The sequence below is a fragment of the Apiospora kogelbergensis genome, assembly GCF_038363985.1.
Source record: "Apiospora kogelbergensis strain CBS 113332 chromosome Unknown utg000003l_segment0_segment0, whole genome shotgun sequence".
NCBI lineage: Eukaryota > Fungi > Ascomycota > Sordariomycetes > Amphisphaeriales > Apiosporaceae > Apiospora > Apiospora kogelbergensis.
The window spans coordinates 2,631,735-2,652,637 of NW_027117420.1; the positions used below are offsets into that span (position 1 = coordinate 2,631,735).

Below are 20,903 nucleotides of genomic sequence, written 5' to 3' on the forward strand. Positions count from 1 at the left end.
TCTTCTTGAGACGCTGTTAGATGTTCCCGTGGCCAATTTCATGTCGTTGGTTTGCTAGCCCTGACTCGGCATTCCTCTAACGCCAAGAATCGAGATATAAAAAGCACGTGCCACACTGTCAACAACCAAGTGGCCCAGAATCCAAGCGCAAAAGGTCGGACGAAGATCCAGAAGTACAATATCAAGGCCAGTTTCTCATAGGAATGGTCGTCGACGCAATGGAAGAGACGTACGCGGCACACGATCTGTCGGAGAAGGCGCTAGGGGGAAGCCCGATTCGGGTGCAGGACGGCCACTTTGTTGACGGGTACGGCCGCACCCTTTCGCTGCGCGGTTTGAATGTGTCGGGTGCCAGCAAGCTGCCCACCGAGCCCAACGGGCTTTCGCACCTGACCGAGGGCTTCTACGAGGAGCACCGCACCGTCACCTTCAAAGGCAGGCCGTTTCCCCTCACCGATGCCCCACTGCACTTCCGCCGGCTGCGGGCCTGGGGCCTGCCGCTCGTCCGCCTGCTCGTCACCTGGGAGTCCATTGGCCACGCCGGGCCCAACCCGGACACCGACCTCGACGGTGAGTACATAGACTACCTGCGCGACCTCATCGCCATGATGCCGGCGTACGGCATCAAGTGCTTCGTCTGCGGCCACCAGGACGTCTGGAGCCGGTTCAGCGGCGGTAGCGGCGCCCCCGGCTGGACTTTTGAGGCCGCCGGGCTCGACGTAGCCGCCTTCACAGACACAGGTGCCGCCTACGTCCACGGCCAGGACGAGGCGAGGAGGCAGAGTTTAGAGGCGCCCGTCGACCCGCGCGAGCCCAGCGGGCCCTTCGTCTGGCCCTCGGGTTACCAGAAGCTGGCGGCGTCGACCATGGCGACGCTATTCTGGGCTGGGGACGCACTGGCGCCCAAGCTGACGTGCCGGAGGTCACCTATGAAAACAGTATCACCAGGCTTACCAAGAGACCTTGGTCGCCAAACTTCACGGGAAGAGGGAAGAGAAGAAGAAGTGGTCTCGGTGCAGACGTTCCTCCAAGATGCCTACATCGAAGCCTTCGGGCGCCTTGCCGATGCCATCAGCCACCTCGAGGCCTGCATAGGCTTCGATCCCATGAACGAGCCGCACCGCGGCCTGGTCAACTTGCATGGCTTTCACGCCTGGGACTACAATACCGACCTGCACATCGGCCACTGCCCCTCGCTGGCGCAGTCGCTAGCCCTGGGAAGTGGGTACGCCCAACAAATTCCGTTCTACGTCAAGTCGTGGCCACACCCGACGCGAAAGACGCACAACTCGCTCGTTGACCCCAAGGGACGCTCGGTCTGGCTGCCGACGGGTGATGGTACAGAAGAGATCAACCGGCCAAGGGGGTTGGGCCAGTGCGTATGGCGCAGCCACGGTGTCTGGAGCTGGGACGAGCAGGAAAAGGTGGCCGTCATCCACCAAGACGACTACTTCGAGCGCGACCACCGGCCGGGGCGCGAAGGCGAACCGCTCGAGTGGTACCGTGACTGCTGGGCACCCTTTCTGCTCAAGCTCTCCGAGCGTGTGTCCCGCAATAACCCCTATTATATTTCCTTTTTGGAGCCGATACCCAACGAATTCGTGCCGCCGTGGAAAGGCAAAGAAGACGACGAGATGAAAGAAGACTCAAAACCCCAAAACTACGCCACCAGGACTTTTATAGCGACCAAACGCCCTCAGAACCTGGTGTATGCACCGCACTTCTACGACCTCAACGTACTGTTCTCCAAGGCGCACGGGCTGATGAGCGTAAATGTGCAAGGCCTCTCGCGGGGCATGTTCGTGCTCAAGGCGCTCTACTTTGGCGAGCGGGGGCTCCGCGCCAATTACCGGACGCAGCTCGGCAACCTCCTCGCGCACGGGCGGCGGTCCCTGGGCCGGGCGGTGCCCGCTCTCATTGGAGAGGTAGGCATCTCGTTCGACATCAACAAGCGGCACGCCTTCGTGACGGGCGACTACGACACACAGCGCCAGCTCATGCACGGCCTTGTCTCGGCCATGGAGGACAACCACGTCGGCTTCACGCTCTGGAACTACAATCCGGACAACCGCGTCGCGTACGGCGACGGATGGAACAAGGAGGACTTCTCCATTGTCAATGGCGACCGCCATGACGAGGATGAGACAAGCGCGGGTACGCCGCCGCCGCCGGACTACCGCAACCGGCCCCACGAGGAGGACGAGCTCTACCGCGGCGGCCGCGTCCTCGACGTCATAATTCGGCCTTACGCTGCTAAACTCGCCGGCACGCCCGTTCAGTCCGAGTGGGACCACCGCACGCTGCGCTATTCTATGGTATGGAGCACGAATGCTACTGCTGCTACTGCTGCTACAGGTCCCAAGGCTTCGTCGTCGTCACCCGAACCCAAGGCCCGGCAAACCGAAATTTTCCTGCCCAACTACCACTACGCGGCGCACGAGCTCGATGTGGCCGTCAGCCACGGGCTGGAGTGGACGCTGGACCGCGAGCGGCAGACGCTCTACATCCGCTCCACGCACGCCGACATCGACGCCTACGTCGCTGCGGGCCTGCACTGGGCTCTCGTCGAGATCCGCGACGTGCCAAAGCGGCTGCGCGACCGCGTCCTCGAGCGCCGCCACGCGGGCCTGTCCGGTAGCCTTCGTTTACTGCCGCTGGCTTGGGAGGTTTGGCTCGAAGAGGTGGTCTCTTTCCAGCAGGGGGCGGCGATGACGCTTTTCTTAGCGGGGTTGCTGGGGGCGTTGCTTGCGTACGTCTTTGAACTTATGTGAATAATGGGAAGTGGAAGGAGTAGCCAGATGAGAGAAAGGAGAAAATTATATAACTTTATAACTAACAGATGGGAAAAAGAGGCTGTCAAAGAAAGCTGTCCCCAGAAGCCCATATAAGAGAGACGAGAGCCCAGTGCGAGGAAGTGACAGACGATGGCGTATAAAGCCGTCAAATTCTTGGGCAGAACATCATAATGAAGAATAGCAATCTGAAGTGAAACCCTTCTTCAGCCTTGGCCTGAAAGCAGAGCTTATCATTCCCGGAAGAAAACGATTATGGAAGCTGCCGTCGCATTCTAAAAGCTAAGAGTGTCTTTTGTTTACTGGGAAACATAAACTCCAGATCCAAATGGAGCCCATTAAAACTCACCTCAACACAAAGAGCTGGACATAGCAATTCCATAAAGGGGGCAGGAGGGAGGAGGGACAGCTCGAAGCAACCAAAAACAACGAGGGGCTTGTTTTGCATTCATCTCCACACGCCCGACGGCTTGGGAAACAAACAAGAATCTGCTATATCGTATACTCATATCGATATGAATGGGAGAAGCAGGGAATGTCCATCCACACCAGCGACAACCGAAACAAGTCAAACTGCTCATATTCAAGATACAACCTCCATACTGAGTTTGGGTGGGATACCTAGTCAAAAGAGCGAAGGAAAGAAACCGAGCCATGCCTCGCAAGGTGGCACCCACAGCCGGGCAAATCGACGACATCAAACTTGTACGCACAAGCGTCCTGGTAAGTAATACACCCTTTCCCCACGACCGAGCCACATCCCGTAGTCAGATGAGGCCATCTTGTACATCTCGCTAAGCTCTCGCGGCATTTCTCCAGTGCAATGGCGATCTCGCGACCTACGCCCCGCAAGCCCGCCGTGGCAGCGTCGCCTTCATGGGGAAGAGCCATATCCCCAGCAGCGCCACCACCGCCCGGGCCGGCCACGCCGCTCGCCACTACGTGCGCCGCTTGCCTGCTGATCTCAGCAGCCGGATCGAGGACGAGCTGTATGCGCTGAACCTCCTGCAGCTCACGCGCGACTACCCGCTCGGCCCCCACTGCCTGCGGTACCCGCTCGACTTCCTCCTGGACAGCCTTCCTGACGAGGTGCGCCGCAGCGTCGTCATCCCACTAGACCCGGCCACCTCGGACGCGCTGGAGGTCAAGCTGTTCGGCGCCGAAGAGGCTGCATTCGCCGAGGCGCTGGACTACTTGCAACAACAGCCGCGGCGTCCAAAAACACCGCAACAGCAAAGACGACGACGACTCCTTGCTGACGGGGTCGTTGAAGATGAAGAAGACGAAGAACATGACGCGGGCGAAGAGGACGATGATGAGGATGAAGATGGTGACAAGTACCCCGAATTCTTCCGTGATGTTCGCGACCACGGCGAGTACGTCTTCTGGCCAGTTGACACCGGAGACCACCAGTGGCTTCTCTGTGTGTTGCACCTGAGACGCAGTCCGGCGACGTGCTTTCGGCGAGCAGCCTACGACCAGGTCACTGACTTCGCCGTTGTAGACCCTGAGTGGGGTGGCGACAACGACTGTGGCAGTGCTGGAGGCGGTGACATCCGCGCCCAGAGCCAAGATCGGGTAAAGCGCGTTACGGAGCGACTCGTGAAGATCTTTAGGAGAGGCGGCATCGAGATCGACCCTCCCCGAACGCAGCGGCAGTTATGGGCCGCACCATCTACTATTTGCCCTGTCCCTGTCCCTGTGCAAACGGCAGCGGCAGCGGTGCCCGCCATTGGTCGTAGAAACGGCGGTAATGCGTCGTCACCACAGCCGCCGTCGCCGCCGTCGCCATCATCGATATCCTTTTTTCTCCGCGCTGGGAGTCCGGCGTGCGGTGCTTTCAGCTGACGCGAGAGCTGCTGCGACGCGTAACCGGCTACGCATGCCCAGGGGCCGCGGGCTACGATGACGAGCGCTTCTTCGAGGGCACGTCGGGTTGGGTCGACGCCGACGCCGTGCGTCACGAGATGGTGGGCATGGCGCTTCAGAGGTGCAACGCGGCGCTCGGCTACGCTTGCCGGTATTACCTGGCGCCCATCGACACGCTGGTCTTGGTCGGAGACATCGACGGAGAAAACGGTGACGATGATGGGAATGGAAATGAAAATGGGAGTGGGAACGGAGACGGGAAAGGAACAAGGATTGTGCAGCCCGATGCGCTGCGCCCCTCGCGGGTCGGAAAGAGACTGTTTGCCCCTGATTTCCTTGGGTTGGAGGACGGAGATGGAAGAGGAAACAAGCAATCAGCAGCAGCAGGAGCAAGGGCGCGACACGCATCAGGGAGGCGACGCAGCTATGGTGCCGGCGGTCGTGGGAGAAGTCCGAATGTCGTTGTTGCTGCTGCCTCGGCGGCAGCCTTGGCCTGTCGGCCTGAAGAGCCCGAAACGCCACGAAATAACATGCGTAGCATACACTCCATCGCAATCAACCAGCAGCCCCCGAAGCGAACGGCTAGGGACGCGGATATTGGTAATGAAGATGAAGAAGACGACGACGACAGAGGAGAATTGGGAAATGGTAACTCTTCTACCCACCAGATCAAACGCGCGAGGGTTTCTAAGTGACAGAAATTACAAAAAGATGTAGCGAAAGATGGCGATGCGACATATGGGGTAGGGATCAGTATGTTAGGGGAATTATCTTGGGAAAATGACGCATCCGCTTCATGGGGAGAATGGCGTGAATGTACATCATGGCGCTTTTTATGATCATATTTTGGTAGCGGTCTCGATTTGCCCGTATGAACATGGCTAGACGGAAATACTTCGTGAACAGCTGACAGGCGTTCAATCCAATGGTTTCCCTGGAGGTGGTTTTGAGGCAGGGAACTGGAAGGCATTGCGGTTCTTAGCTGATACGCGGTCGTATTTTTGTGCCCACACAGCAACCGCAACTTCTCATCTACTCTTGACCTTTCCCGCAATAGCTTGGGAGACACCTCGTTATTGGAATACTCAAGTAACCTTTCATCGTCTGGCCCCTGCAACCTTCACCCCGTTGCGCTATCTCCCCCAATTCTGGCTTCCCCTATCCATCATGGAGGACAGCATTTACGTTTCTTTACGTTTCCGTCATCTATCGTCCGACAGACCTTGCTATTAGCCAGCTTGAGCACAAAGTTGAAGAGCTCAACTTGAATGAAGCAACATTCCTCGGGCAAGCCAAGACATACACGCCGATGGAGGCAGAACGCCGTGTGAAGCTAAGAAAGAAAGTGAACGTGGAAGGGCTTGGCCTTAAGCGAGCTGTCGCCGAGGCGCTGGACCAGGTCTTAGGGTACTGGCGGTAGACCAACCGGGGCCTTATGAATGAGGCCGTCAAGGGGCAAGGAAAAAAGACATTGCGGAGCAAGCGTACCAGAAGATGCTGGAGGTGAAGGAGATGGTGCTTGGGCAGTTGAAGACAGAACCAGACCTCTTCCGGGGCGACGAGACCAAGCGCAAGGGCGCTCGCCCAACAGACAAGCAGGACTCACAATTTGAGGAGACTCCATCAAAGCCTCAGCATCGAAACTGCAGACGGGGGCCAACGGCACCAAAAGCGACTCAATAATACAAACGAAGACCGACAACACGACGCGGTTGTACAAGAACCTGCTCCTCGCCGCAACCCTCCTCGCGGTACCAACAGGACAAAAGTAATGAAAGATGTAGTCTAAACCAATGGCAATGCCCCCTTGCCCCTTCTTCGCATCCTCGCCATGATGCAGCTGCGGTACAGCAAGAACCGGCCAGGGGCTCCCCGGCGCCGCGGCGGTATGGAACACCCCGTTTGCGGGAAAGGTTCGACAGGCAATCGGACGACCTCGAGCGGCGGCTGGCTCTGCTGGAGGACAACATCCGGTCGCGGGAACAGACGCTCGAAGATATGCGCCGCGAACTCCAGGATCTAAGCTACCAGCTCCATGGCGTGCGTCGCATCTCGGCGGATTTGCAACGCAGAGTGTCGACCCTAAATGGCATTACTCTCTCGCTGTGAGGTTGAAAAACAAGAGAGGGAGGAACACACACATACCAGGAGCTGGTCTGGGCCAAAGACACCGGAGCTCGAGGATGTCTCGACTTTCACTCAAGACAACGGAATAAGCTATTACCGTTTGCGAGTTTGGGTCTCCGACTGCATTAGGATTTTCTACTTTTCTTCCGTTTCGTTCTTCTAGGCTCCCTTTTCTTAGAGGGTGGCGGATATGCATTTCGTTTGGAGAATGGCCTTCTGGATGGGTAGTAAGTACGATACGTGTGCCTCTTCCCTCATCAACATGTAGCAATGTATTACAATTGGTGGGTTGCAAAGTTGCACTTGACAAAACGCATAAGGTGCGACGGGAGCTACTTGTTTGTATTTGCCTTTCTATCAAAGAGATGCCGTCCCACGACAAGGTGTGACGCAGCATCGGCTAAAAGAGCGGTTGTGCTGCATCGGCATCGTGATTGCATGCATCTCGCATGCTTGTATGCGTGTGTAACCCAATCCACAGGACCTGCTCTATCGGCTGGCTCCCGAGAAAACATATATAACGATAAATAATAATAATAATAATTAAAGAAAGAAAGAAAAAAAGGGAGTGAGGGAGGCAGGAGAGAGGAGAGAGAGAGGGAATAAATGAATGAAGGGGGAAAGGAGGTAATACCGTCTATCTCATCCCACGTAAGCCTATTGGCTGGGTGGTATATTCTAGGCAAGGGATCCTACAGGCTCAATCTTAGCTGAAAGGTGGTTTGTTAACAAAAGATGCCGCGCGGCGTGTCATCTCGCAAAACATGTACTCATACCCCGTCTGCCCGTTAGTATGGACGACTATTTGTTTGATATCCATGACCTGTCCCAAAGCCGATCTAGCCGCTGGACCCTCAGTGGGCAGCCTTGGACCTTGGGCCCCTGGCTTGGCGAGAGACATTCTGGAGACATTCTGGAGACGTTCTGGAGACGTTCTGGAGACGTTCTGGACAGCAGGACGGGCCAGACACCTCACACCTCACACAGACACTTCAGACTTCTGGCAGAAAATGGGCAAATGTCAACTAAACTTTATCCCCATACTGGCATGCCGATCAGGCGGGTTCGAGAGTGGTTCGTACGTACATGCATACATATGTATGTCCCGATTCTGCACGTCAAGCCACCATCATCTGGTGCCTAGCCGAGCGTCTACGCGCATGTATGCTGGCTCTTTTATTTGTTTTGTTTTTCGCCCTTCAATTTCTGCGTTCATGGTCTTCTACAAGTAGACGATAGGTTCAGCTTTCAGCGGGCCGCAATGGCGAGATGATGTACCTGCCTATGTATGTTAGATGTGTGTATAGCTGGGCCAGCCCCACCCGATGGCTCCTGATCCAGATACCCAAACCCGTTAATCAGTTCAGCTCGCCTGGGTCCGAAGGAGCCAACTGCCAACTACAGGTAGCCGGAAATGTATTGTATGTAGGTAGCCCCCAGCAGCTAGCTTGTGCCTTGCTGCTAGGTGCTGGTTAAGGGTCTTTATCGAGGCAGAATCAGCTGCAATCTAGATCGTGACGGGCAAACGGGCGAGTCAGGAGTATGCCCGAGAAATGGAGATTGCCAGCGTCGATGACAAGTTACCAAGGGGTACACGTACACGTAGATGCATGTACCTTCAAACGTGAAGAAAAAGATAAGAAAAAGACAAAAGGGGAATCAAGCAAGCGAGCCGTGTAAGATGACCGCAGGTGGTACATGTCAATGGAAGGAAGGATGTGTCTACAGGCAAAGTGTATTACTACTGGTACCCGGGGTGAGGTGAGGTGAGAGATGCTTTGAATTTAGAAGGAGTGTCAGCTCAGTAGTCGTAGTAGTCGTCGTAGTCGTCGTAGGTTAATAGTTCGAAGACTGGAAATGAAGGAGAAGAGGCCAAAGAAGATTCTGGCGCCTCCCTATTAAACTTCTATCTTAGGCACACCCCCTAGCTGGGCGTTTACGTCTTGGCGACATCTTCCGAACCTGTCGAGCCGGTCGAGCCTGCCAGCTGCCGCTGCAAACTATCAGAGACCATCCCGCCGTTTGAACTCGTTCTTTTACTTTTACTTTTACTTTTTTCTTCTTCTTTCAATGTCGAATTGCTAACACTCCATCCTGTATTCTTCTCCTTCAGACCTCGTGTTCTGTGCATCCGTGCAACCCAAGGCTTGCTCTCTCGCTGCGCCCGCCATCCATCTAGCCAGCATTCCAACATCGGGTCGAGTTGCTCGACATCCTCCGACCGGCGCGCAATTACCACGACCACCGCCACCACCACCACCACTGCTGCACTGCCTCTTACCTACCATCCACCATCCACCATCCACCATCCTTATCCTCTCTGTCTCTCTCCCTTGCCCTCTCAAACCGTCGATAGCCACGAACGAAGCTTTCTGTCTTGCGCCTTCTCCTCCTCCTCACCGACTCACTCTCTTCTGTCGTCTTCAAGCCCTCCCGACTCGAGACCTGTTTTTGTCGGCAATGCTTTCTCCACTCCCACGTTGAGAAGACCTCCATGTTTCCCAGCAAAGTTCCCCGCGTCGTCATCTTGACGGGGCTGGTTTTGCTGTTCCTCGTCATTGGCACAAACTACTATCTCTACGACGATGATCCATTACGCTCGCCACCCACCAGCCTGCACCAGCAACCTAGCTCTCCGAAGGAGCCCCCTTCCGTCGCCCCTCCTGTCGCTGCTCCCGTTACCGGCTCCAAAAATGAAGCACCTGTAGGCAAGGTCGAACAGGAGCCCGCCGCATCTACGCCCGCCCCTCCTCCACCTCCCGCCGCACCTGCAGCACACGACGATGCCTCTGCCCCGGAAACCGACGGCAAGTCCCATGACGCCCCTCCGGCGGATGCTGGCATGAACCCCCCGGCAGACCCAGCAGGAGAAGCAGCGCCGCCTTCACCACCGCCGCCGCCGCCCCCACCACCAAAAGGCGCAGAAGCACACCTGATGCCGGCGCAGCCACCTCCTTCCGAACCCAAGTTCGAGCATGGCGACGAGCATCCGATACCCCCGCCGAACAACTGCCCTACCGAACTGAATTTCCTCGCCAAGACTGGCGCAGATTTGCACCTCAGCAGTCGCGTCAAGTACAACCGTCGCTGTATTCAACCCGTCTTCTCGTCAGATTTCGATAGAAACGAGGTCGCCAACATCACGACCGCCCTCACTGGAGAGGGGGAGACCGTCATCGACATGCAGAACTGCGCAGCGAACAAGCTCCCGAAGTGCATTCCTATCAAGCTTACCGTACCGAAACCATATCCCAGCGAGAAGTTTGCCAATATGATCTTTGGCATTTCGACTGGCTACGAACGTCTCAATGACCCGAGCTCGGTGGACACATTTGCGCACTGGATGGCGGGCACCGACGCGCATCTCATCGCCCTCGTCACCGATATGCAAGATCGATCGGCTGCCGAGATAAGAGCTCTAAACAAAAGGTTCGGCGACGCTGGCGTGAAAACAACACTGGTAAGAGCCTTGGACGACTCCTTCACCGTGAGCCAGTCCCATTTCACTGTGCTGGTCCATATGCTCAACCATACCACACCCGAGACCCAATGGTACGGGCTATTGGACGACGATACTTTTTTCCCCAACCTGAAGCCGCTCTCGGATGCGCTTGCCCAGTTCGACCACAAGAAGGACTACTACATCGGCACCCTCTCGGAGGATTTTGCCGCTGTGCGCAACTTCGGCTACATGGCCTTCGGAGGCGCGGGCGCATATCTTTCATCTGCGCTCGCGCAGAAGCTTGGCGACAATGCGCTGAAGTGCATTGAGGAGGCCACAGCTCCCGAGGGCGACATCATCATCCGAGATTGCGTGTACAGGCATTCCAAGGCCAAATTGACCATTCTCGACGAGTTATTCCAGCAGGATCTGATGGGCGACCCGAGCGGCTTCTTCGAATCTGGGGTACGGCCAATCAATCTCCATCACTGGAAGAGCTGGTTTCATCTGCGCCCTGACAAAATGTCGTTGGCGTCAAATCTCTGCGGAGACTGTTTCTTACAGCGGTGGCGGTTTGGCGAGGATGAGGTTCTCTCTAACGGCTACTCGATTGCGAAATACCGCGATGGGCTGGAAGAGTTGGATCTGAAATTCATGGAGAAGACGGCATCGAATTTGAACGACGGCTTTGACTTCAGTATTGGACCTTTCCGACCAAAGCTGGAACCAGACGCCAAGAAGAGCTTTCTGTTTGAGGATGCCAACATCGACGACAAGGGCGTCCTGCGGCAACTTTACGTTTGGCGAGGTAACGCCGACATAGGCGAAATGGACGAAGTCATCGAGCTGGTATGGAAGAAATAATCAGCATATACTTAAAATGGGACTGGGCGCGAGGACAGCATAATGAGCAAGCTGGTAAAACTTTAGACCGCGGCTTGTTTGAAACGATTTGTTCTTATTGTTTTTTTTCTTTTTCTTAATTGGGGAGAAAGTTTGGACATTTCTTCCCCCATGTTTTCTGTACATTAACGCCTGACGAATACTCAGCGAAGCATAAACGGCGAACTTATTTGCTTGGTTGACTGCCTCTCTTCTATAGCCGAAAGAAGATCACGATGAAAGACACCATCATGCACAGGTCGCCTTGTCAGAGGGCATGGATGCTATTCTCTGTTCCTCTTGATACCTCGACATGGTTTTGATTTTGTTGGACGCACCTGCCATCAGTCTGATGCTGCCCAAGTTGGAGCCGTCCGTCGAAGCGGCGCCTTCAGTTGCTCGCTTGGCCCTCTGAACGTCAAACCTTCTCATATCTACAACTTGACGTATAGAGGACTATTATAGACGCCATGTATGGTGGCGAAAAGGGGGTGCGGATCGGGAGCTCATCAGCTGCGCCATTCCTTTCCACACATGGTAGGGCGCTATCTCATTCGGGCAACACGTTTCGGACATTGCTATTTGGCCTGGGCTTGGTTGCGTCGAAGTCCTTTTCCGACGTCGTCTGCCATGCTACGTCATTCATGGACCGCCGCAGGGAAATTGGGCGTGGGGGTGTTGGATATGGCTTTATCTTCGATATAGCTGGAAGATCCCGGACAAGCCATTTTCCCTCCCTGCCTCCATGGCACCTCCCTCTCTTTCTACGCCGACGAATAGCACTTGAAAAGTATTGACTGATCCAGGGAGAGGACATATCGACTAGGCTGTCATCAACACTTGCGGTGGTGGCGCCCACCATCACATCGATGGTCCGGACTGTCTTGAGGACATTATTTCTTGTTTCTCCCTCGCGCTCAAATCAAACCGGTTGCACGGTAGACAGACACTAGTAGCGCGAGATAGATGAATAGGTGGGATGGATAGCAGCTTACCGCAAACCCATACTGTCTATTAGCCGCCGGATAAAAGGCCAACTGGGTTCAAGTCTCTCCGCTGTATGCATAATGCAAATAGTGCTGGGTGGCTTGCTTTAGCGATGGCTGCAGAAACCAAAGCTGCACCACACAGACACAACTTCTTTTTCGACCGGGCCGTCCCAGGGCTGCAATGGAGCGAACCAGATCTTGGTTTCCGATGCTCACTTCATAGATGGCTATATTTACACCGGCCTTGCATACGTATATGCAAGTGCGCTTACTGTGGCGGGATACGGCCTGCCTCTTCTGTATGGCTAGACCTCACCGTTGTCGTCGCCTTTCGCATTGCTGTAGGGCCGTAAGGGCCGCGCTGCCGCTCATGACAGGAGAATCTGATGGGGGACCTCTTGCTCTAGCTGCGTTGAGCACACATATAATATTGCGTTGCGTCGCCCAGAGATGGCACGTTCTGGTCCAGGGTCTAGGAAGCCGGAAAGCAAAGATAAATACTGAGTTTCACCAAGCACAAAACCCATAATTCCAACATTGCTTACTTTCTCCTGTGTCGCATTTACGGTACACCACATTCACGCCAGCATGCCTTCGCTCTATACCTCGTTTATCCGCCTTCTCACGTTTAGCATGGCGGCGGTGGTGGTGGCCACTACTGTCCCGGCTGCCATGGGGTCGCCGCATTTAGAGGACTCAGCAGCGGCAGCCCCGGCAACTCTCGAGGCGAGACAGTTTGGAGGCGGCGGCTTCACCACTCAGTACTGGGCCAACCAGTTCGCCGACCTCGACTGGAAGAGCGGATCCGCTGGACAGTTCGCCGTGGACTGGGATAATGGATTCGGAGGCAACTTCGTCGTCGGTAAGGGATATCGGCCAGGCGGTCCCATGTAAGTAAACCAATATCAGTATTTCTTTTCTTCATGCCTCCCTGCCTTCTCCCAGTGGCAAGTGACGACAAGGAGGTATTGACATGGCGGCCAACCCCTCCCTCCCCCCCTTTTCTTCCCCCTTTTACGTCTTCCACCAAGTCAATCCGCCACTAACACCCGCCATTGCTACTGCGATGGGTTTTTCAAAGGCTGTTTAATTACACGGGCACCTTTGACATCACCAGCGGCCGCGCCTACCTGGCCCTGTACGGGTGGACGACGAACCCGCTGGTTGAGTACTACGTGGTCGAGTCGATGGGGGTGCACAACCCGTCCGACAACGCCAACGCCACCTGCTTCGGCACGCTTGAGACAGACGGCGGCACCTACGAGGTGTGGATGAAGTGGCGCATCAACGCACCCTCTATCATTGGTGATGCCGACTTCATGCAGATCTGGTAAGCGAAGTATATATATTAGACCACAACACTCTCTACTGCCCCCTCGTTTCCAAAGTAGACACTATGATGTTTATGCCAACCAAGTGACGGACTGGCTGACGCGGACCATCTAGGTCGATCCGCACGCGCCGCCACGTCGGCGGCACCATTAACACGGCCAACCACTTCGCGGCCTGGGCCAAAGTCGGGCTCCTGCTGGGCCGCCAGAACTACATGGTCATCGGCGTCGAGGGCCAGCAGGGCCGTGGCGCCGCCGACATTACGGCCGCCGTGCCGCCGCCGACCCGCGTCCCTGAGTCTGCCACTCCGACCACGCGTACCGAGCGGCCCATGCGCACCAACACCTGTACGGCCAAAATCCAGATCTGAGAAAGACAGAGAATAGGAGCAGAGAAAGAGGTGGGGTGTGATGGCCCGGCCCTTGAATACAGTAAAGCCGGACATGGTGAATATCGGTTGAGGTTTGGGGGTTGGGGGTTGGGGGTTGGGGTCGGTGGAACAAGGTGGCTTGGTGGCTGGTGGCATTTCTGCACCAGACTGTTACTGATAGTCCGCACGTCAGCATGGGATCGGATTTAGGATAAACACCAAGTTTATCTCTCATTATGAGTATAATGACACATACTTGGTGGAAGGCTGTGTCTTGCGTTGGCCCTTACCTCGCAATGCCGACCGCGCTGGCCTATTTTTAGACGTTGTACCCCTAGAATCGCCTAGCATCAGAAAATGGTCTTGAAACCAGCCTCGGGCCGCCTGCAGCCAACACTTGCTCAGCCATCAGATGGTAGACGGCTTACGGATGGCCTGGCTCTACATATCAGGAACTTGATGGGATCCTCGGGTTGGGTGATAAGGCTGGACGGGGGTATACGAACACCCAGACCTCGTTCGCTTACCAACTTGTACGCATGTTTCACAAGCAACCCCGCGCAGAGGTTGCAAAACACCGCCCATATCCAACACCACCTGCTGACTCGTTCGCTCAGCTTCAAGCCCAAGGGCCTCCACCCTGGCACAGCTCTACCCGAACTCAGAGCCCCAGCGGGCTTCTCTTTAACTAGATAGGGATGTCAGAGAAGCTGGAGGATTGCTGCACCCCTCGTCGAGACAGCCCCCTGTGCGAACCAGGATCTTGCGGTTGTTTGCTGGGGGCGGCGAGGAGGTGCTTGCATCAGCTACGCAGCGCCCCCTCGACATGTAACCATGATAAGGCTGTCGGATGGACACAAGTGATCGGGGGCCGGTCGAGTAGGAATATGCAAGGGGCTCGGCTCCGGGGAACTCGTCTTTCTTGGCCGTTTTGACTAGAAACTCGCCTGTTCTTGGAATTCTTTTTAAAGGATGCTCGGAGCGTGAAAGCAACCGTCGACTGTGCTGTGCTGTGCTGTGCTGTGCCGTGCCGAGCGAATGCCCAAGATGCTACTGACCTATTCTACCCAGTGCCTGGTCTGGACTATAGGCATTATCGTTGCGGTTGCCGCGTCTTCTGATATCACAGTTCGCGCCCGCGCTTCCCCTGGGCTATCCTCCATAGACACGCTTCAGGCCTTCCAAAGGGCTGTAGCCGAGATTAGTCGTCGCGAAGTTAGTCCAGTACTCAGAAACAGCACCTCCTTTGAGAAGAGCTGGAACGGGGCGACGTTGTTCAGCTAGTAAGTAGCCTTGAAGCTCGCCTGCAAGTATGCGAATGACTACTAACATGTGGTTTTCTTGCATCTAGTCACGGGACCAGCAAGAACGGGAATGCCACAGCGACTGCCGGCGTCGAGGTAGTGTGCGCGTCCTGCTACCTCAAAGCCAAAGCGACGGCCGAGTTGAGCATCGACAAGAGCTTCAATGTCAGCACGGCCTTCCACAACTTGACCAAGCAGATCGCTACCCAGTTCGACAACGCCACCGACACCGCCGTGGATTGGGTGGGCGACTACGTCAAGCACACTTTTGCCAACCTCCAAGATGGCATTGACCTGGACGACTTCGCGCCTCCTCCCGTCGACGTCGACTTCAACATCGTGATCCCGCATATGCCCGAGTGTCGGCTCAAGTTCAGTTTCGATGGCCTGGAGCTCTACATGCTGATGGACAATAAGCTCTCGGCCGGCGTCACCTACAACCTAAACCTGTATTCGTCCAACACACCCATCGGCATCTCGGCGGGCAAGGAGTTGGGGATTGGGGTGATCTTCTCGGTTGATCTCATACTCACAGCAGACGCAGAAGTTGATATACGAAGCGGGTTCCACCTCAAGCTGGACGATGGAGCATCCTTCAGCTTGGCCATGTTCGCCGACAGTCTTACTGATACCACTTTGTAGTTAAGCATCCCCCAGTGAAGAAGAAACCCACTAACGCCGAGACTAGCAAAGGCGGAAAGTTCGAGTTCTTGCCGGTGACAGTCCAGTCCGCCGGAGGAATCCTGAAAGCCGTTCTTCGGCTGGGCGTCCATGCCGGGTTCAACGTCAAGACGCCCGATACGGGAATCCCGGGGCTCGAGGCCAGCGCCGGCATCGAGGTCGGCGTGCTCGCCCACGTGGCCGAGTTCGTCACCAACGTCACGGCCCCCAGCACCCCGAAGCGCGGTGACGGCCACCACGGCGGCTGCGCAATGCGGGTGATGGAATCGTACCAGCTCGCCATCGGCGCCGCTGCGGGGGCTACCGTGGCCATCGCCGGTGAGAAATGGGGACCGGTCCCGCAGACGGTCGTTCCCATTTTCTACACGACGCTGGCTGACGCCTGCGCCACGTCTCCCGCTGCACAACAGCCCACCACCACTGCCGTCGGTGCATCCGCGACGTCGAAGATGACGGCGGCGGTGCCCGCCATAGCGCCCCGCCAGCAGACCGGTGATCTAAAGACCACCACGCTAACGACCAAAGCCGTCTTGACCGGCGTGGCGTGCCGCTCGAGCGGGCTTGTCAACTGTCCGGCCTCGCTGCAGAAAACGATCAAGGCCACCAGCACGCGCACGCTGGTTACGGCCGTGCCGTCTGGAGTCAAGGCCACTTTCCCGCCCACGACGCACAGCTCGGTGGCCACGACGGTCGACTTTGGCAGCCGGGCCAAGAGGTTGTACGAAACGACCGGCAGCCCATCCTCGTTTGTCCCGCAACCTACCTCGCCCGTCGACAAGGTGGTGGATGCTGTGCATGGCGTCGACAGACGCGTCATCGTCGGTGTCAGCGTTGGGGTCGGCTCGTTGGTTATCATCGCGGTTGCGGCGGGTTGTTGGTATGTTTTCCCTGGCTCCTTGTTTCCCTTTTGTCGTTTTGCTTTTCTTTTCGACATGGCCACCGTGAGGGGAAGACGAAGCTGACCTTGTGCCGCGTTTGCTTAACCAACAGGCTCTTCTTGAAGCGCAGGAAGGCGAGATACCAGCCAGTGAGCCGCATTTCACAGGTCCAGGTTTCGCTGGCTAACGACTACACTCCGAGTGCGTACGATCCGCACAAGACCCATCACGTGACGACGGTAGAGCGGGATGTTCGTTGAAGAGGCATATCGTTACTTTAGGCAGCACTTGTTGCCTTCTTGGCGTTTTCTCTTATTGGCTACACTGCCAAAGCAGGTCACTGAGCCAGGCTATTATTTAAGAGCCCCCCAGTATCACGTCAGACTTGACGCATTCTCCTGTCTTGCATCTACATCCCATATGTATATACTTGTACCACATCTCACGCAGCTAATCAGAAACATGCAAAAATCTGGCAGGGAAGCAGTCCGTGGGTTCGGTTGCCAAGATGTGCCTTCGCGGCCACTGGTCTCGATCGAGTCCAGACCTCCTCAACCTCGGGACCCGAATAAACCCTCGCTGCTTACCTTGGGCAACGACATCGTCGTCTTGATGACAGATATACTCGAGGAAGAGAGCCCGGGCTCGCTGCGCTCTTTGGGCCTGGTCAGCTCATACTACTATAACATTGCTGGCCACAGCCGGCACAGAAATGTCACGGTCGGGCAGAGTAACCAAAAGGATGAGGCGATGCGTTTAGAACATCTCGAAAGATGCGGCATACTACCAGCCATTCGCCATCTGACCGTCGCCTCCCAGGTGTATTTGCCCACAATCAACCGGGTTTCCAATCTGGCTCCCCGCATGACGGGCTTGAGGGATGTGACCTGGAATGAGCCTATCGGCACGGACATGCTCCGGGTCTTCAAGAGCAGACCGACTGCGCGGCTCCATACCTCCGTCGGGGGATACTACCGCCGGGCTGAGGGCGAAACTCCCAGCTCGGCGCTGGGGCGTCTTGCAGGCAGTCCGAGCCTGTTTTCTTTGAATGTCGGCTTTACCTATACGTCCGCGATGGAGTGTAGGGAGATGACGCTTGCCCTGAAGCAGGTCCTTCTGTCTTGTCCGAATCTGCGCAGGCTGAAGCTCGATTTGCATATGCCTCGGAGTGGCTGCTGCGTGTATGGGCCCCCGCCGGGGTACAATGGTTGTGGATTCGTCGATGGCCAGCGGCCTCCGGCATTGGAAGACCTCGAGGTGGTAGCCTATCCGTTTGGCTTCACGAAGAGGCCGCTTCAAGAGGGAAGTGTCACCTTCGATGGCCATGACGATCCGGGCGTTCCCGAATATCCTGGTGAGAGGGATGAAGTCGAGTACTGGGCCGAGGTGTTCGACTGGTCCCAGCTGAAGAGGCTCAAGACCAGCTATATGGCCTTGTCGGGCCGTATGATGCCTTTCCTCACGTCGCTCAAGACATCTGAAACAGATCGCCACTATTCGGATGCCACTGGAGCCGTCAGGCAGTTCTACGAGCAGATCCCTGCCGCGCTGGAGACTATCGCAGTGTCGACTGTAGCAAGCGTCGGGCTGAAAGGGATCATATGCCACGGGAAGTCTCTCAGGGAGTTGCGAGTCCACAAGAAAGAAAGCCATCGCGATGACTGGCGGCCGGCCACGATCGACGCCGCAACACTCGTCGAGATCCGCAAAAAGCTGTCCGGGTCTAGAGACGCTGGCGCTGGACATTGGGAGAGACGGCACTTGGCCTTACGAGATTTTAGACATGATCGCGAGCTTCCCTCGACTGCGCCACCTCACCATCTGGTTCGAGCTGGGCGTCGGGTCCCCTTTGGGAACACCGGTACAACCCCTGGTGACCTTTGCGGCGGCCTCGGCACTCGTGTCGCGAATCCGGGACCATGCTCCCAGATCACCCTGGTGTCGTCTCCGCACCGTCGAGATCATCTCGGGCGCGCCGCCCGATATGGGACTCGGATACCCGAGCACCGCGGCTTTCTACCCACTGCACAACTCGACACGGTTTGTGAGCACCTTCTCGGAAAGGGACGATGAGGTGACGGAGGGGGTCTTCATCACCACGTGCCCGTTGCTCGACGATGCGCAGAACGAGCAGCTTCAAGAACACGCGCGGAGGCTAGACCTCGGCATAGCAGAGCAGCACGACGCCAAAGAGCTTTACTTGGAGGAACAAGACGGGCCTTTGGCCAGAAAGCATGAGGCCTACATGGTTGCGCGAGATGGGCCTTTTGCCAGAAACACCTGGCATGCCCACTACTGACCAATCGTGGTGGGAGCACGACCAATTGCTTATTGGGCTATCCCAGCAGCATCAAGAGCAGAGCGACTACTTGGCTATGTTGTGTGTGAAGTAAGATTGACTCGAGACAAAGGATTGGCATGGCACGTTCACATAGAGAACCCGGACCTGGACGGAAGCCTACGTGCTGTCTCAGACTCTAAAATGCCATCTCCCGTCCCGCTAATCCTGCATCGTGAGAAAGACCGATTGCAGATCAACATAATCACCCATGGCCTTTTCGCATATGGGTGTCATCAGTTTCAGAGTCATAGGCATGTTCGTGTTTTAATGGAATCTGTCTCAGTACAGCGTCCGTTCGTTTGCACCGGGCCCTTCATAGACCTTGAGCAGCCACTCTTGCTACTTACTTTATATCTACTTTGCTATCCATCGCCGGCGAATCTTTGCTCGTTCGTCACTTTGCGTACACCTTCTTCTTCTTGTCGTACCACGAGAGGTCTCGACTAGCTATCGCAAATAATGGCAGCCCCCTCGCACAATCTGTATTCGGTCGTGGAAACCGGCTCGGAAGGCGAGTTCGACCACTTCATTGAAAAGCCTTCTTTGGATACTGGAAGGAAGAGCAGGGTTCGGCAGTTGGTACTTGTACTGCCATGGGTGTTCACAGTGGTCTTCGCGAGCTTGTCGATGTTCCTGCTGATCGACCGCAGCAGCGTCAAAGACGAGGTTGCTGCATGGGGAACCTATGAGAACGGTTTTGACACCGACCATGGTAAGTGAGGGAGAGCTCTGCGCCAAGCCTAAGCGGTGATTTAGTTTATTAATGACAATCTGCTTGCTTTCCTCTTTTCCCCCTTTAGTCCCCGATACCAAAGTTCCTCTTGAGCTGGTCACATTCCGCAGGAGTCCCCATTTCGACATCAACGGGACCGGCTTCCTCGACCCCGTTGACGAGAAGGCACCCTGGCCGGAGAACATGGTTCTTTTCGGAACACCCAGCGAAGAAATCGATGACAACTGGAGGCGACTCATAAACGACCGGTACTTCTCCGTCACAGAGGAGGAGGCCACCCGGGCCTGGGGCGAAAAGCGTCACGAGTACGTCGACGAGGAAGAAGGCGGATACACAGCTGGGTAAGTCCTCAAGATCCGTTTGTCGACTCTTGGGCTGGCTTTGGCGCAGGAGGAAGTGACTGACGGTGACGGTTTGGATGGACAGACTCGACGTATTTCACACGCTCCACTGCGTTGTAAGTAAAACCACAGGTTCACCTGACCAAGTCGATGCACTACTAACAAGTGCCGCCTCTCCCCCAAACACAGAACGCACTCCGTAAGGCTCTCCACATGGACTATTACGGGACCCATCACAGCCCGTTCCACTTGGAGCACTGCCTCGACATCCTCCGGCAGTCGGTGCAGTGCTACGGCAGCACGACGCTGATCCCCACTCGCTTCCGCGAGGGCAAGGAGCATAACTACATCGACTCGGATCAGACCCACGTGTGCCGGTCGTTCACCTACCTGCGGGAGCTCTCGACGGCACGTCAAGAGGAGGGCAATCTGTACAAGCCGCGGGATATGGGCCTGGTGGATGCCAGGAAGCATGCTATCGCCCTGGCTTGGGCACAGAGACAGGAGGAGGATGACGATAGCCACGCTCACTGATAGGAGGAAGAGAATTATCTGGCTTGACCCTATACAGCACTATACCGGCACGAATGCCACCCGGTCTGAGAGCTCCGTCTATATACTGTTGCGGCTATGACGGCCACGTGATGCATCACATTGGTCACTTCCCCCCTAAACACTACATAGAGTCATTATTCATTATCAACTAGTCTTTCGAGATGTTAGGTATATGGCAGTGGCCTCCACCCAAAAGTAAAGTAAGGTGTAATTATGGCGACCCACGCTTCGCTTTCTCCGGATCCAATCAATCAATTAGTCATTATC

At 56.0% G+C, this 20,903-nt stretch overlaps 8 protein-coding genes across 8 annotated transcripts; all 8 read left to right on the forward strand.

The window, feature by feature from the left end:
* Positions 1–218: 218 nt before the first annotated feature.
* On the forward strand, positions 219–2,771 carry PG998_005609 (glycoside hydrolase family 5; the record flags this gene model as incomplete). The annotated part of the gene is made up of 1 exon (XM_066872427.1): positions 219–2,771. The coding sequence occupies one exon, from the start codon at positions 219–221 to the stop codon at positions 2,769–2,771; it is 2,553 nt and encodes an 850-aa protein (XP_066732524.1).
* Positions 2,772–3,446: 675 nt separating this feature from the next.
* PG998_005610 (uncharacterized protein) lies at positions 3,447–6,344 on the forward strand (the record flags this gene model as incomplete). Its single annotated transcript, XM_066872428.1, has 6 exons — positions 3,447–3,515; positions 3,612–4,542; positions 4,683–5,309; positions 5,379–5,414; positions 5,882–6,068; positions 6,122–6,344. The coding sequence occupies 6 exons, from the start codon at positions 3,447–3,449 to the stop codon at positions 6,342–6,344; spliced, it is 2,073 nt and encodes a 690-aa protein (XP_066732525.1).
* A 148-nt stretch (positions 6,345–6,492) lies between these two features.
* Positions 6,493–6,770, forward strand: PG998_005611 (uncharacterized protein; the record flags this gene model as incomplete). The annotated part of the gene is made up of 2 exons (XM_066872429.1): positions 6,493–6,506; positions 6,584–6,770. 2 exons carry the CDS (start codon positions 6,493–6,495, stop codon positions 6,768–6,770), a joined length of 201 nt encoding a protein of 66 aa, XP_066732526.1.
* Positions 6,771–9,282: 2,512 nt separating this feature from the next.
* PG998_005612 (uncharacterized protein) lies at positions 9,283–11,094 on the forward strand (the record flags this gene model as incomplete). Its single annotated transcript, XM_066872430.1, has 1 exon — positions 9,283–11,094. One exon carries the CDS (start codon positions 9,283–9,285, stop codon positions 11,092–11,094), a length of 1,812 nt encoding a protein of 603 aa, XP_066732527.1.
* Positions 11,095–12,689: 1,595 nt separating this feature from the next.
* On the forward strand, positions 12,690–13,803 carry PG998_005613 (endo-beta-xylanase; the record flags this gene model as incomplete). Its single annotated transcript, XM_066872431.1, has 3 exons — positions 12,690–12,991; positions 13,183–13,431; positions 13,548–13,803. 3 exons carry the CDS (start codon positions 12,690–12,692, stop codon positions 13,801–13,803), a joined length of 807 nt encoding a protein of 268 aa, XP_066732528.1.
* Positions 13,804–14,850: 1,047 nt separating this feature from the next.
* Positions 14,851–16,926, forward strand: PG998_005614 (uncharacterized protein; the record flags this gene model as incomplete). Its single annotated transcript, XM_066872432.1, has 4 exons — positions 14,851–15,086; positions 15,155–15,726; positions 15,750–16,665; positions 16,779–16,926. The coding sequence occupies 4 exons, from the start codon at positions 14,851–14,853 to the stop codon at positions 16,924–16,926; spliced, it is 1,872 nt and encodes a 623-aa protein (XP_066732529.1).
* Positions 16,927–17,128: 202 nt separating this feature from the next.
* PG998_005615 (uncharacterized protein) lies at positions 17,129–18,965 on the forward strand (the record flags this gene model as incomplete). The annotated part of the gene is made up of 2 exons (XM_066872433.1): positions 17,129–18,361; positions 18,396–18,965. 2 exons carry the CDS (start codon positions 17,129–17,131, stop codon positions 18,963–18,965), a joined length of 1,803 nt encoding a protein of 600 aa, XP_066732530.1.
* Positions 18,966–19,634: 669 nt separating this feature from the next.
* PG998_005616 (Cyclochlorotine biosynthesis protein O) lies at positions 19,635–20,615 on the forward strand (the record flags this gene model as incomplete). The annotated part of the gene is made up of 4 exons (XM_066872434.1): positions 19,635–19,719; positions 19,808–20,081; positions 20,167–20,197; positions 20,271–20,615. The coding sequence occupies 4 exons, from the start codon at positions 19,635–19,637 to the stop codon at positions 20,613–20,615; spliced, it is 735 nt and encodes a 244-aa protein (XP_066732531.1).
* Positions 20,616–20,903: the final 288 nt, after the last annotated feature.